The 11,772-nt window shown below is 58.3% G+C and overlaps 2 protein-coding genes across 5 annotated transcripts; both read right to left on the reverse strand.

The window, feature by feature from the left end:
- Nucleotides 1-1,852: 1,852 nt before the first annotated feature.
- APOC1 (apolipoprotein C1) lies at nucleotides 1,853-4,237 on the reverse strand. Its single transcript, NM_001197048.1, has 4 exons — nucleotides 4,212-4,237; nucleotides 3,998-4,075; nucleotides 3,355-3,502; nucleotides 1,853-2,053 (listed from the first exon to the last, which is right to left on the reverse strand). Exons 2-4 carry the CDS (start codon nucleotides 4,053-4,055, stop codon nucleotides 1,993-1,995), a joined length of 267 nt encoding a protein of 88 aa, NP_001183977.1. The 5' UTR covers nucleotides 4,056-4,075; nucleotides 4,212-4,237; the 3' UTR covers nucleotides 1,853-1,992.
- A 3,149-nt stretch (nucleotides 4,238-7,386) lies between these two features.
- APOE (apolipoprotein E) lies at nucleotides 7,387-10,191 on the reverse strand. 4 transcript variants are annotated; one of them, XM_038528614.1, is made up of 4 exons: nucleotides 10,083-10,191; nucleotides 9,272-9,322; nucleotides 8,567-8,777; nucleotides 7,387-8,252 (listed from the first exon to the last, which is right to left on the reverse strand). In XM_038528614.1, exons 2-4 carry the CDS (start codon nucleotides 9,312-9,314, stop codon nucleotides 7,535-7,537), a joined length of 972 nt encoding a protein of 323 aa, XP_038384542.1. In that variant the 5' UTR covers nucleotides 9,315-9,322; nucleotides 10,083-10,191; the 3' UTR covers nucleotides 7,387-7,534. The 4 variants fall into 4 exon arrangements, with proteins under 4 accessions (XP_038384542.1, XP_038384541.1, XP_038384543.1 ...); XM_038528613.1 differs by having other exon boundaries at nucleotides 9,272-9,333; nucleotides 10,083-10,173; XM_038528615.1 differs by having other exon boundaries at nucleotides 10,017-10,146.
- Nucleotides 10,192-11,772: the final 1,581 nt, after the last annotated feature.

Here is an 11,772-nt window from a genome sequence, read left to right on the forward strand (position 1 = left end):
ATCCCAGGACCCCAGGATCATGTCCCGAGCCAAAGGCAGACACACTTGACCAACTGAGCCACCCAGGCACCCCTCTCCTGTTTCTTTTTCACTCAGTGCTACACTGTTAGATCTCTCCAAGTTGTTGCATGAACATTTAGCTCATTTTTCTGCAGTTGCATGGAGTTGCACATTTTCTTTTTTTTATTCCCCTAGCGATCGATTGCTAGGTTGCTTGCAGCTTCCATCCCCACAAATAACACCGCAATGAGCAGCCTTGTCCGTGTTCCCAGATGCTTTTCTGGCCCCCGCACCGGGATTCGGGATCGCTGGGGTGGACACGGGGCACACAAATACTTAATGTCCCTAGAAACTGCCAGGTTGCTCTTCATTGTAGAGATCCAGTCAGTCCACTCTCCTGGGGAGGGTGTGCTGCTTCTCAGGTACCCACGTCCTCACCGGCCCCTGGTATTTTCCAATCTTCTTGCTGCCAGATGATGGGAAGCAGGCTGGTGTCTTTTGGTTGTTTTCGTCTTATTTTTAAAAATTGTATTTATTTATTCATAAGAGACAGAGAGAGAGAGAGAGAGAGAGAGAGGCAGAGACATAGGCAGAGGGAGAAGCAGGCTCCCTGCGGGGAACCCAATGCAGGACTCGATCCCAGGACCCTGGGATCATGACCTGAGCCAAAAGCAGATGCTCAACCGCTGGGCCACCCAGGTTCCCTGGTTGTTTTCATCTTACTGCCCCTGAGTTTAAGCCTCTCTTCCAAAGCGAAGGGCATACTCCATGAACTGTCCATCTTCTCTGTCTCTGCACCTCTCCAACCTGAGAGCTGTCCAGAGGGGTTGGGAAGAGTGCTTGAAAAATAAATTGGCCCCCAAATGCTGGAAATATGGCCAAGATGACTAATTGATTAAATCTGTACAGACTATACCTTTTTGCCAACTAGCCACCTGCAAGATGACTGCTTGTTTGAATTTTATCTGATGAGGGGTATGGGTGCATTTTAATATGCTGGGGATGATGCAGGCGAGGCCCTGGGCCAGGCTGTGTGTGTGTGTGTGTGTGTGTGTGTGTGTGTGTGTGTGTGTGGCTGCAGCCGGCTTGTCTGGCAGAGTGTCCCAGGAACCAGGAAAGCAGAGTGAGGAGGTGGCCCTTGAACCACCCCCACCCCCACCTGCCCAGCCTCCATTCAAATCCCAGCCCTACCCATTTTTGGCTGCATAACATCACGTAAGTGATTTTAGACTTCTGTCTCAGTTTCTTCCTCTGTAAAATAGGGGCAGAGACAGCACCCACCTACGGGGAGTTTTGTGAAAAGGTAATGTTTAGGGTTTTTGTTTGTTTCGGATTGTGAATAATTATTCCACCAAGTATTACTGAGCGCCTACACCATGCCCAGTCCTGTGTGGGACTATGCCTGGGGACAGTGGTGATGACGTCCTGGCCCAGTCCTCCTGGGCTCACAATCCAGTAGGAAAGACAGACCCATTACTAGGCAGTGATGACCCAGCCTGAGGTCTAAGAAGGGCTTCCTGGAGGAGGGGCATCATCCATTTTAAGTATAATAAAGACCTACTGTTCATGGTGTTGAACCAACCCGGTCCCTCATCTTGGGCAGCCCAGTCGGGAAAGAATATAGCAGAGAAACAGCTCTCCCATTCCTGACAAGTGACTTCACCTCTGTGGGCCCCCATGCCCTCGTGGAATTAACAGGGCCCCTGCTCCCGAGGTTCTTGTGAGGATTTTTTTGAGACCATGAAGTTCAAAGTCCTTGGCACAGGTCAAGTAGACAACGTTCAATACATTTGAATCCTTGCCTCCTCAAAAGATGCAGCCCCCTCTCCCCCCCAGCAAAAGACCACTCAGATTTCTCTATAGGATTTTTATTGGAGGTTGGGGGTAGACATGAACATCATGAAGTCCTTGGCAAGGAGCCAGGGGATGGGAAATTTCAGAGCCCCCTCCTGGGGCACACAGGCCAGAGTAGAGGGGCGGCTCTCCTGGTGTTCAGGAGAAGGCAGTTTTGAGATGCTCCTTCACTTTCTTGAAAGCCTCAGAAAACCAGTTTCTGCAGGGAGAGATGGGGGAGGAGTCACTGAGTTTGGTGTTTCAGGGCAGGTCAGAGGGCCCAAATCCTGCCTCCTACCTGCCTCCCCCATCTTCCCTTTTCCCTTCCCCCAAGGACAGAGCATGGTTCCCACATCTGTGGAACTGGGAGGAGCCCTGGGCTGGATTTCCCAGATGGGCCAGAGCCCTTTGAAGTCAGAACACTCCACCCTGGGCACAACTTTCAAGGCTTGCTATCTCTTGCTACCAAGCCTGCTCTTGGCACGCTGTCCCCTAGTTATTCAGGGGCACTCTTCAGCCTTCTTGTTTTTTGCCCAGGCTGTGTCCCTGGCCTGGATTATGTTCATATCTTCCTGGCTCAGGGCCTTTGCACTCACCCTCCACAGGAACATTCTTCCCATGTTTCTAGGCCTGGCTGGATTTTCCTAATCACTCAGATCTCTCTCTCTCTCTCTCGTTCTCTCTCTCTCTCTCTTTTAAAGTAAGACAGCCAGGCTTCATGTAGGTTTGAACTCACCACCCTGAGATCAAGACTGGAACTGAGATCAAGAGTCTGAAGCTTAACCTACTGAGCCACCCAGGCGCCCTGAAGCAATAACACTTTAAATTGAGATATGAAAAGGGGAGTCTGGCTGGCTCAGGAGGTATTATATACAACTCTTGATCTCAGGGTCATGAGTTCAAGCCCCACACTGGTTGTCTACATCCACCCTGTTTATTGTCTTCTCAGTATTTAGCCCCGTCTGGGCTGACCTGCTGGAAATTCACTGGTTTACAATCTGTTCCCTGTGGGCTGGGACTTTATCTCATTCATCACTATTATTCCCCACACTGGAACAATCCTGGACACTTAGCAGATGCCCAATAAATACTTGTTCATGAATGAATGATCCTCTAATCTAAGTGGCCAAATGGAGTCACTGTTGGTTAAAAAGCATACTGAGCATTTACCATGTGTCAGGCACTATGCAAATCCCCTAGTTTACTTCTCCTCAGAACCATCCATGTAACAGAGGAGGAAGAAGGCTCATCCAGATCTATTCTGGAATCACACAAAGAGAACTGAGTCTTTGCTAGCCTGTGGACCTGGGGTGACTCGACACCCAAGCTCGGCCTTTTACCACCTCACAGGACCACTTCTACACTGTGGCCTAGGTAGGAGTCAGGAACCTGTCCCCCACATCTGGGCACCCTGCGATCCAGCCATGACCACATGGAAGCTGTCAGCCTCTCCAGGTCTCAGTTTCCCCAATCTGTTAATGATATACCCCAGCCCTCCCAAACCCTGAGAAGGTTCCTAACCGGGTCTTTGCAGGAATGTCGCTCTTCTTGATGCTCTCAATGGCTGCCCGGGCCTTGTCTTCCAGGGTGTTACCAAACTCCTTCAGCTTATCCGGGATGCGCTCAAAAGTGCTGGAGATTTCTCCGGCCGCCTGGGCGGGGGCTGGACCTGCCCAGAGACGGGCAGGGTTACAAAAATGTCAGTATTGGGAAGCCTCAGGCTGAGATTCTGGGGACGGGAAAGGAGATCTTTAAATGATTCTTGGAGGTCATGGCTTTAGGCTGGGAAGGGGAGGGGGGAAGATGGACTAAGGCGACCAGATGGAGCTCAAGCTGCCGGGAATTAGCTTACTGTCAGGCCTCCCTCCTCCCCCTCCCCTTTCCAGGTTGTAAAAGCAGGACAGCCAATCCTGGAGGGGCAAGTCAATACATCATCTGTTGCTAGGGCTTCCTGAGGTAGACTTGCCACCTGCCGGCCCTCCCCTTAGAGCACCCTCACCCACCTTGCCCGGTTGGGGGTGGGGTGATTGGTGAGAGATAGGAAAACCAGGGCACAGAAGGGGCCCCAGAGCTCTCAAGCGTCCTCCAAGCTTGGAGCCCAGGCACGTAGGCAGCTTCAAGCTTCCAAATCTCAAACCCCCAGATTCTTCTATCCCGCTTTTACCTTCCAAAACCATCGACAGAACCACCACCAAAACCGGGAGCGACAGAATGAGCCTCATGGCGGGGCCGGAGGGGCTCTCTGGAAGCAGAAGCAGGGGTGGGAGCGATCAGTGACACCCCTCCTCCCTCCCCGGAGTTCCCTCCACCCCTTTTCTAGTGTTCTTGGAGGGGCAGCCCTCCCGGGGCATCAGGGGCATCAGGTATCGAGCACCAACCTGGAGCGGTCTCGGAAAGCGCAGGTGGGAGGTCCTGGCCTGGCCCAGGCCTTTATCGGGCTGGGGTGGAGGCGGGGCAGGTTAATCCCTCCCCTTAAGCCTCCGGGCCGCTGGCCTCCCCCCACTCCCGTGCCCACCCACCATTTCCTCTTCCCTGCCTGGCTGGTGGGCTGCGGGGGTCAGGTGGGCCTGGGCACATCCCTTGTCCCTTAAGCCACTTGCTGTTCAGCACCTGCACCTCTAAATCTCCCTGTTGGTGGATCTCAGCCTGCCATAGTCCCTTCCCTACATGTGAGGGCTGGGGGCGTGTTTCTCCTGCTGAACTCAAGGGTCTCTCTGTCACCGAGCATCTCTGTAATTTGCTGGAACTCTCCAGGCCTCCTCTTCCATCCCCTTTCTCTTCTTAGCAAGCCTCTTCAGCGCAAGCAACTCCCAACTCCATGACTCCAGGGTCACCCAGTCTACCCCCACATTCCTAGACCCTGGCCACTTCCAGTCTCACTTGCAGACCAGCCCTCAAGCCCCCCACCTCTCTGCATCTGGGAGCATCCCAGACCTCCACGGATGTGCTCTGAGGTCTTCATTCCACAGCCCCCTCCCCTGCCCCATGCACATCGATCTTTGGGGCAGGAATCTTTGCAACCTGTCTCAACTGCAAAACCCCAGCTGCAAGGATCCCAGGGTGTGCGCCTCCATCCATTCCACCAGGCCCCTCCTAGCCCTTTGCTCTCCCACTCTGCGAGCTTCCGGGCCCCCTGGTAAACAGTGCATCTGCCCTTGCCCCTTCGGGCCCCTCCTGGCACCAAGCTCTCCCCCCCTCCCCTGTCTCTCCTCCCACCACATCCGTCCCTCAGGGCTGGAGTCCAATGCTTCCCCCCTTCCTCTGGCTGCCTTTGACCGCCAGTGATCCCTGGCAGCTGTGGGGAGGGTGGCCCTGGCCTCAGACTTGAGGTTGGCTGGCCTTGTGCCCCCACAACCACGTGTCAGCCTGGGGGTGGTGGTGGGAGGGGACGGTTATGAAAGGGACGCACAGACATGACCCTGGCAGGATTGCGACAACCCCTTGGCTGGCTCAGTGCATCCAGACCCTGTCAGCCCTCCAGCTGCCTTCCCAGACATCTGCTTCCCCTGCGAGCCTAGCATTCCCCAGACATCCACCCAGAGGTCTCTTCTCCTTCCTTCCCCACCCCACCGGAATAGAAGAATGACTTGGCTTTTCCAGTCTCCTCCTCCTCATGCTAGCTACAGGGGTTTCCATTTACAGATGGGGAAACCGAGGCACAGCCAAGAACATTCAATGGCTCAGCACCATTGGGGCGAAGGGAGGGGTGGCTCTCTGTCTGTCCCCTTTCTGGACTTCAGGCTGCCCCTCTGAATCTCTGAGGGGGATCAGCTTCTGCCCCACAGCACCCCCTGCCAGGCTCTGTTCCCCAAAACTTCTCCAGCCCTGGTGCCATCTCTAGACCTGACTGCTGTCTTCATCCATGAGAACCCAAGATTCAGTTCTTCAAGGGGGAGACACGGTTGATCCCAGGCCGTGCATTGACAGCTGTGGCTCAGAGGGCTTGGCCCCAGCTCCAGGGCATACAGTGAATCAGCAGCACACTTGGCTGGGACTAGTCCCCCTGCCTCTAAGCCCACTGGCCCTTTGCTCACCAAGCCTAGGGTGAGTCATCTGGGGGGGTGGGGAGGACAGCCTGCCCCCAGAAGGGCACTCAGGGCAGCTGGTGAAAGCTCGGAGTTCAGAATGTGCAGGAGCCACGTGGAATAGTGCAGCTGGGCCTAGGAGTTACAAGCTCAAGCCCTGGCCTGTCCTCTGGGCTGGAACCCTGCTCCCCTCCTCTGGGAATTGAGGGGGTGGGAGTGAATGCCAGCAGGTGGCCCCAGGCTCCTGGCTTCAGTCTGCACCACTCTGAAGGTCAGCTCCCAGCTGTCTCCCAGACCTGGACCCCAGTTCTTCATGGGGGCGTGGCACCCCCTCCTGGGGGTGGGGTGGGGGAAGGGCAGCTTCCTCCTCTCCAGCCAGGACCCAGCACCCAGTAGGCTTGTTGGGAGAGACCAGAGGTCAGCAACCCAACTGGAGGGTAGAGGAGAGGATGAGGGCAGGGGGCAGGGAAGATCAGATGAAGAGATCTGCGGATCCAGAGGGAACTGGAGAGGCAGAGAGGGCCCAAGTGCAACAGAATGGTGGAGAGGACCAACCCAGAGGGCAGGAGAAGAGAAACAAGAAACAAGCAGGACCAGAAGGTGTGTGTGGGGGGGAAACAGGAGGAGAAAGAGATAAAAGATAGAGGTGGAGGAAAACAGGAAGCAAGAAAAATGAAGCCTCTCACTCACCCAGAGGAGGCGGGAGGCCAGGAGGCAGAATCAGATAAGGCCGGGGAATGCCAAGAAGGGCTTAACCAGGGAGGCCTGGGTGGTTCAGTCCGCTAAGCACCCATGCCTTGGGCAGCTCTGGTCATAATCCCAGGGCCCTGGGATCGAGCCCTGCATCTGGCTCTCTGCTCAGTGGGGAGCCTGTTTCTCCCTCTGCTGTGCTCTCTTTCAAATAAATAAAATCTTTCTTTTAGGGACGCCTGGGTGGCTCAGCGGTTGAGCATCTTGCTTTCATCTCGGGGCATGATCCCGGGGTCCTGGGATGAGTTCTGTATCAGGCTCCCTGATACAGCCTTCTTCTCCCTCTGCCTATGTCTCTGCCTCTCTCTGTGTGTCTCTCATGAATAAATAAATTAAATATTTTAAAAAATAAAAATTAAAAGGGGGAACTTAATCATAATTGCAGTGGTGTCAGGTCTTTGGGGTCACAACTCCATGAAGCCAGTATCCTGAAGCTGAGCAAGCTCAGGCTGAGAGGTTGCTTCCCCTATCCCTCTGCCCACCACCTCCCCGGCCATAGTCAGGGGCAACTGCAGGATTCACCCCAGGGGTGGATCTATTCCAGAACCTTGTCTCAGAGCCAGAAGGGACAGGGAGGCAGGGAAGAGAGAGATTGAGTACTGCTGAGCAGAGACAGAGCAAGAAGGGAGACTCTGAAAGGAACAGAGGGAGGGATCAGAAGGGACCAAAAACCAGACACACAAGCAGAGGGGACCGGACAGAGTGGTGTGGCCAGTGTGGGGAAGAAAAGAGAAACTGAGGCAGAGCCGGGAGTAATCACACACAGAAGTCCAGCAGCTGCTGTGGAGCTTGGTGAATCTTTATTAAGCTAGGGCCCTTTCAGGAGGACAGCTGGGGGCAGGGGCAGGCCTCCTGGAGGCCGGTGGGAGCAGGCAGGGGGCACGGGAAGGAGTTGGGGGAGGCCCAGCAGGTGGCATGCGGGGCGCTCATGGTTCCTCCACAGGCTTAGAGGTGGGGATGGTGGCCACGGCCGCCTGCACCTTCTCCACCAGCCCGTCCCACTGGCGCTGCATGTCTTCCAGCAGGGGCTCGAACCAGCTCTTGAGGCGCGCCTGGAAGGCCTCGGCCTTTTGGCGTATCTGGTCGGCCTGCTCCTCCATCTTCACCCGCACCTCCTGTATCTGCTCGCGCATCTCCTCCAGGTGGCCGCGGGCCCGGCTGCTCATCTCCTCCAGCTGCCCGCGCAGCTGCTGGCCCAGGGCGTCGGCCCGCTCGAGCAGCGGCTGCGTGGCCAGGGCGCCCACCTTGGCGTTGCGCTCGCGGGCCTGCTCCAGCAGCGGCCAGAGGCGCTCGCGGATGCTGCTCACGCTGCGCTCGGCACCCTCGCGCACGCCGGCCTTGTAGACGGCCAGGCGCCTCTGCAGGTCCTCGGCGTCCCGCAGCACCCGCTTGCGCAGCTTGCGCATGTGGGAGGCGAAGCGCGCCCGCAGCTCCTCGCTGCTCTGGCCCAGCATGGCCTGCAGCTCGCCGCGGTACTGCGTCAGGCGGTTGCGCACGTCCTCCATGTCCGAGCGCAGCCGGGCCTGCGCCGCCTGCAGCTCCTTGGCCACGCGGGCCTGCGTCTCCGAGGTCATGGGGCCCAGCTGCTCGTCCAGCTCCGCCTTGTAGGCCTTCACCTCCTTCATGGTCTCATCCATCAGCGCCCTGGGGTCCGAGAGGGCGGGAGCATGTGTGTGCAGAGCTGGGGGGGGGGGGGCGGGGAACAGGGAGAAAACCCCGTGGTGCGGGAGGGCATGGTGGGGGCAGGGACGGCCAGACGCGGGGATGAAAGGGAAGGGTGCGAGGGATTGAGCTAGCCTGACGGAGGGGTGGCCAGGGGCAGGAGGAGCTGAGAGAGTCAGAGGGGTCCATAGCCAGGAGCTTGAGATGGAAAGAGGGATCGAGACATGGGCAGAGATGCCCAGACTGGCGGACGCTCCAGGAGGAACTGCCCAGCGGGAGTGTCAGGGGGCACTCACGTCAGTTCCTGGGTGACCTGGGTGTTGAGCACGCCCTCTTGCACCTGGTCAGACAGCGTCTGCACCCAGCGCAGGTAATCCCAGAAGCGGGCCAGCGCCGCCTCCCAGGGCTGGCCAGTCTGCCACCCGGCCTCTGGCTCCAGCTCCTGCTGGACCTTCGGCTCCAGCTCGCGCTCCAGCTCCGGCTCCGGCTGCACATCGGCCCAGCATCCTGCACAGAGCAAGTTCGCGGCGGTCAGCCTCCCGGCCCGCTCCAGGCCCGCAGTGCCTCGTATACAGCAGGTGCTCCACATATGCTCCCGCGCTTGCTTTAGAGCACTGGCCGTCAGGGAGCCGGTGGGGGGATGCCCAGTTCACCTGACAGGCACATGTGGAGCATCTGTGTCTGCTCCGTGCAGGGCCGTGTTGCCGTGAGGAATAAACCTACTCACGGCAGACACGAATCTAAGGCTCGCTACCTGCCTGACAACAATGCATTAGGAACTGTTGTTAACTCCCGGTTTAAGGATGGGGAAACTGAGGCCCAGAGAGAGTAAAACAACTGCTCAGAGCCAGTGGATGGGAGGCCTCAGACCTGGGCCTCCCCTCAAGGGGAAGACAGATCAGCTGAAGGTGGGACCCAGGGATGAGAGAAGGGCCCACCCCGGGGTGCAGGTGAGGATGCGAGGAAGGGGCAGGGAACCTGAGCAAGCCCCGCCCACCTACCTGCCAGGAGCGTGACCACCAGCGCAGCCCACAGAACCTTCATCTTCCAGCCTGCGATTGGTCAGTACGAGTGAGGGAGAAATGTCAATCTGGGCAGCCAGTGGGGACCCCTCCCACCCGGAGCCCCGCCCCACCCGCTCGCGGCCCACGGAGTCTTGCCCGCGCCCCCAAGTCTGCATCGGGCCGAATCCAATCACAAACATTTACCGAGCGGTCCCTCCGTTGTTGATTTAACTCCCTCATTGTCTCCTCCTATCTCCCCATCACCAGGTCGGCCTCCGCCGCCCAAATTCCATCCCCCTCTCCCAGGGGTTCAAATTCCACTCACTCTGCCCCGAGTTGCATGAGAGCCCCGACCGTGGCTTCTAAGTTCCAACCTCGCATTCCTCGTCCTCCCTTCACATTCTAAGCCCCAGCTTCACATCTAAACGTCATGTTCCACCCATGAGCTAACTTAATTCTCATTGACAAGTCCTCCGGTGAGCGCTCTGGCCACCTCGCGCCGCCCCTGGGCCTCCAAGCCCTGGAGATCTGAGGGGTCACCCGGGAAGCGCTCAAGGAATGGCAGTGACAATTCGTGGCCTGGCTCATCCGGTTCTTCGAGAGGTCCAGCTGCTCCCCCCGCCCCACCTTCCAGCCAGGACGGGATGCTCTTGCGGCCCACTCCTCCTCCTAGGTCCGACCCCTGCGTGCATCCTCTTCCCCGGCTGCTGCCTCTGCCCCGGTCCTCGCGTCTGACAGTCACCTCGCCCCAGCCCGTCGCTCCCGGGAGCCCTGAGCTGGTCTCTGTGCCCTCAACTCGGTTTCTCACCGGCTCCCGGGAATCCTCCTCCTTCGCCTCCGCTCGGGCTGAGTAGGACTCAGGGATACCAGACTCGTCCAATTATAATGTTCCCCCTGCCCCGCCCACTCCTCCCCGGCCCGGGAGCTGGGCCGGCCCCCAGTCACGAGGTGGGCTGTTCTCCCCCACCCCTTCCCACACCCGGCAGGGGGAAGGAGGGGGGTGGTTGGAGGCCCTGTGATGCCCCTCCACCCCACCCTGGCCCCCACGAAGGGAGGTGACATCTCAGTAACTCAGGCCCCCTCCTCCGCTCGGAGGGGCTAGGCACGCCAGGGAAGGAGCTGTGGCAGACCCCGGCACCCCTTCGCGCCCCTTCTTTTCTCTGATGGATGAATCAAATTTGGAAGAGGGGGCTGGGGGCTGAAATCCTGGGGCAGAGGCGAAGAGAAGGCTGGGGTTTTGGATTCCTGGGTTCCAAGGGGAGGTGGCTGGGGGTGCTGCCTAGACTCCTGGGACTCAGGGAGAGCAGGACCAGAGGCCCAGACCCAGAAGGGATGGGGGGGCACTGTGTAAACCTGGGTTTTAATCCTAGCTTCCCCTTTGGCTGTGACCTCGGGCACAGGCGAGCACCTCTCTGAGTCCCGCTTCGCATTTCCAAAATGCAGATCCAGCCCTCCTCCCTAGGAGGAACATTGTAGGTCCCGGCGCGCCCCCGCAGGATGCCCTCCGCGGGGCTATGGAGCCCTCCGGCTGCCGGGTTAGGACTGCGGACTCTGGGCCGAAACCGGGTTCCTGCCAGCTGCATGACCTTGGGCAAGCGATCGAGCTTCTCTCACCACCCTACTCCTTGCTCCACAAAACCAGGAAAATGGTCCCACTTACACCACCGTTCGGTGATGCAAGCTGCTGAGTGCACGAAATCCCGAGAACTGTTCCTGGGGCAGACGGGGCCAGCTGCTCTGATTGGCCACGTCGAGACCGTCACCTTGCTAGCAGCCCGCTTGGAGTCCTGGCTGTTCCCCAGAGAAGCCCAGGTTGAGGTGGGTGAGGCCACACGGCAAAGTAGGGCCGAGCTTCATGCCTGCTGCCTCAAGGGTGCGTGAACACTGGGTGCCGTGGGGTCCATGGAGGCCCAAAGACTGGTCCCAGGACAGCAGCCAGGCCTGGGCCTGTTTGCTTTGGCCTCAAAGGGCGCCGGCAGGAAATGAGCAGGGGTGGCTTCCCTGGGTGATGAGGGGTCATCTCTGCTCAATGGCCTCCCTCTCCAAAGCCCATTATGTGTGTGGTTTCAGTTCCGGTCTGGAGAGGTCAGGAGTGTGAGTTTACTGGAACCTGAGGTGGGCACAAGCCACACCTCTATGTCCTCCCCGTCTCCGTGCCAAGGAGGCATCTGGAGCCAGCCTGGAGTCAGACTCCAGCGTCCCCCCACCCCAGGCCCAGAAGCCCTTTGCCCCCTGAGGAGTAGCTAATGGATTCTGAAGTCTTTCCAGGTGCTGGAATCCTTCAGAAGCTTCTGAAAGCTCCAACCCTCCAGTCACGAAGAGGTCCCCCGCACATCAGCGCCCCCCCACCCCCAGCCATCAGTCCACTGCTTCAGGCAGCAGCCACTGGGGCGGGGCCAGGCTGGGGTGAGCGACCACAGACCCGGCCCTGCCGGTGAGGGAAGGCCTGTGATGTCCCAGCAGAAGTCACAAGTCACGGGGAGGATGTGTGATCTCTG

The sequence above is a fragment of the Canis lupus genome, chromosome 1, assembly GCF_011100685.1.
Source record: "Canis lupus familiaris isolate Mischka breed German Shepherd chromosome 1, alternate assembly UU_Cfam_GSD_1.0, whole genome shotgun sequence".
In the NCBI taxonomy this organism is placed as follows: domain Eukaryota; kingdom Metazoa; phylum Chordata; class Mammalia; order Carnivora; family Canidae; genus Canis; species Canis lupus.

Bases quoted from the DNA above. Each gene is read 5' to 3' on its own strand.
- APOE (XM_038528614.1), bottom strand. From the start codon at position 9,314: ATGAAGGTTCTGTGGGCTGCGCTGGTGGTCACGCTCCTGGCAG. The intron at 8,778-9,271 runs GTAGGTGGGCGG...TGCTCTGTGCAG, and splicing joins GGTGGTCACGCTCCTGGCAG to GATGCTGGGCCGATGTGCAG. The intron at 8,253-8,566 runs GTGAGTGCCCCC...CTCGGACCCCAG, and splicing joins CAGGTCACCCAGGAACTGAC to GGCGCTGATGGATGAGACCA.
- APOC1 (NM_001197048.1), bottom strand. From the start codon at position 4,055: ATGAGGCTCATTCTGTCGCTCCCGGTTTTGGTGGTGGTTCTGTCGATG. The intron at 3,503-3,997 runs GTAAAAGCGGGA...GTCTCTGGGCAG, and splicing joins TCTGTCGATGGTTTTGGAAG to GTCCAGCCCCCGCCCAGGCG. The intron at 2,054-3,354 runs GTTAGGAACCTT...CTCTCCCTGCAG, and splicing joins GACATTCCTGCAAAGACCCG to AAACTGGTTTTCTGAGGCTT.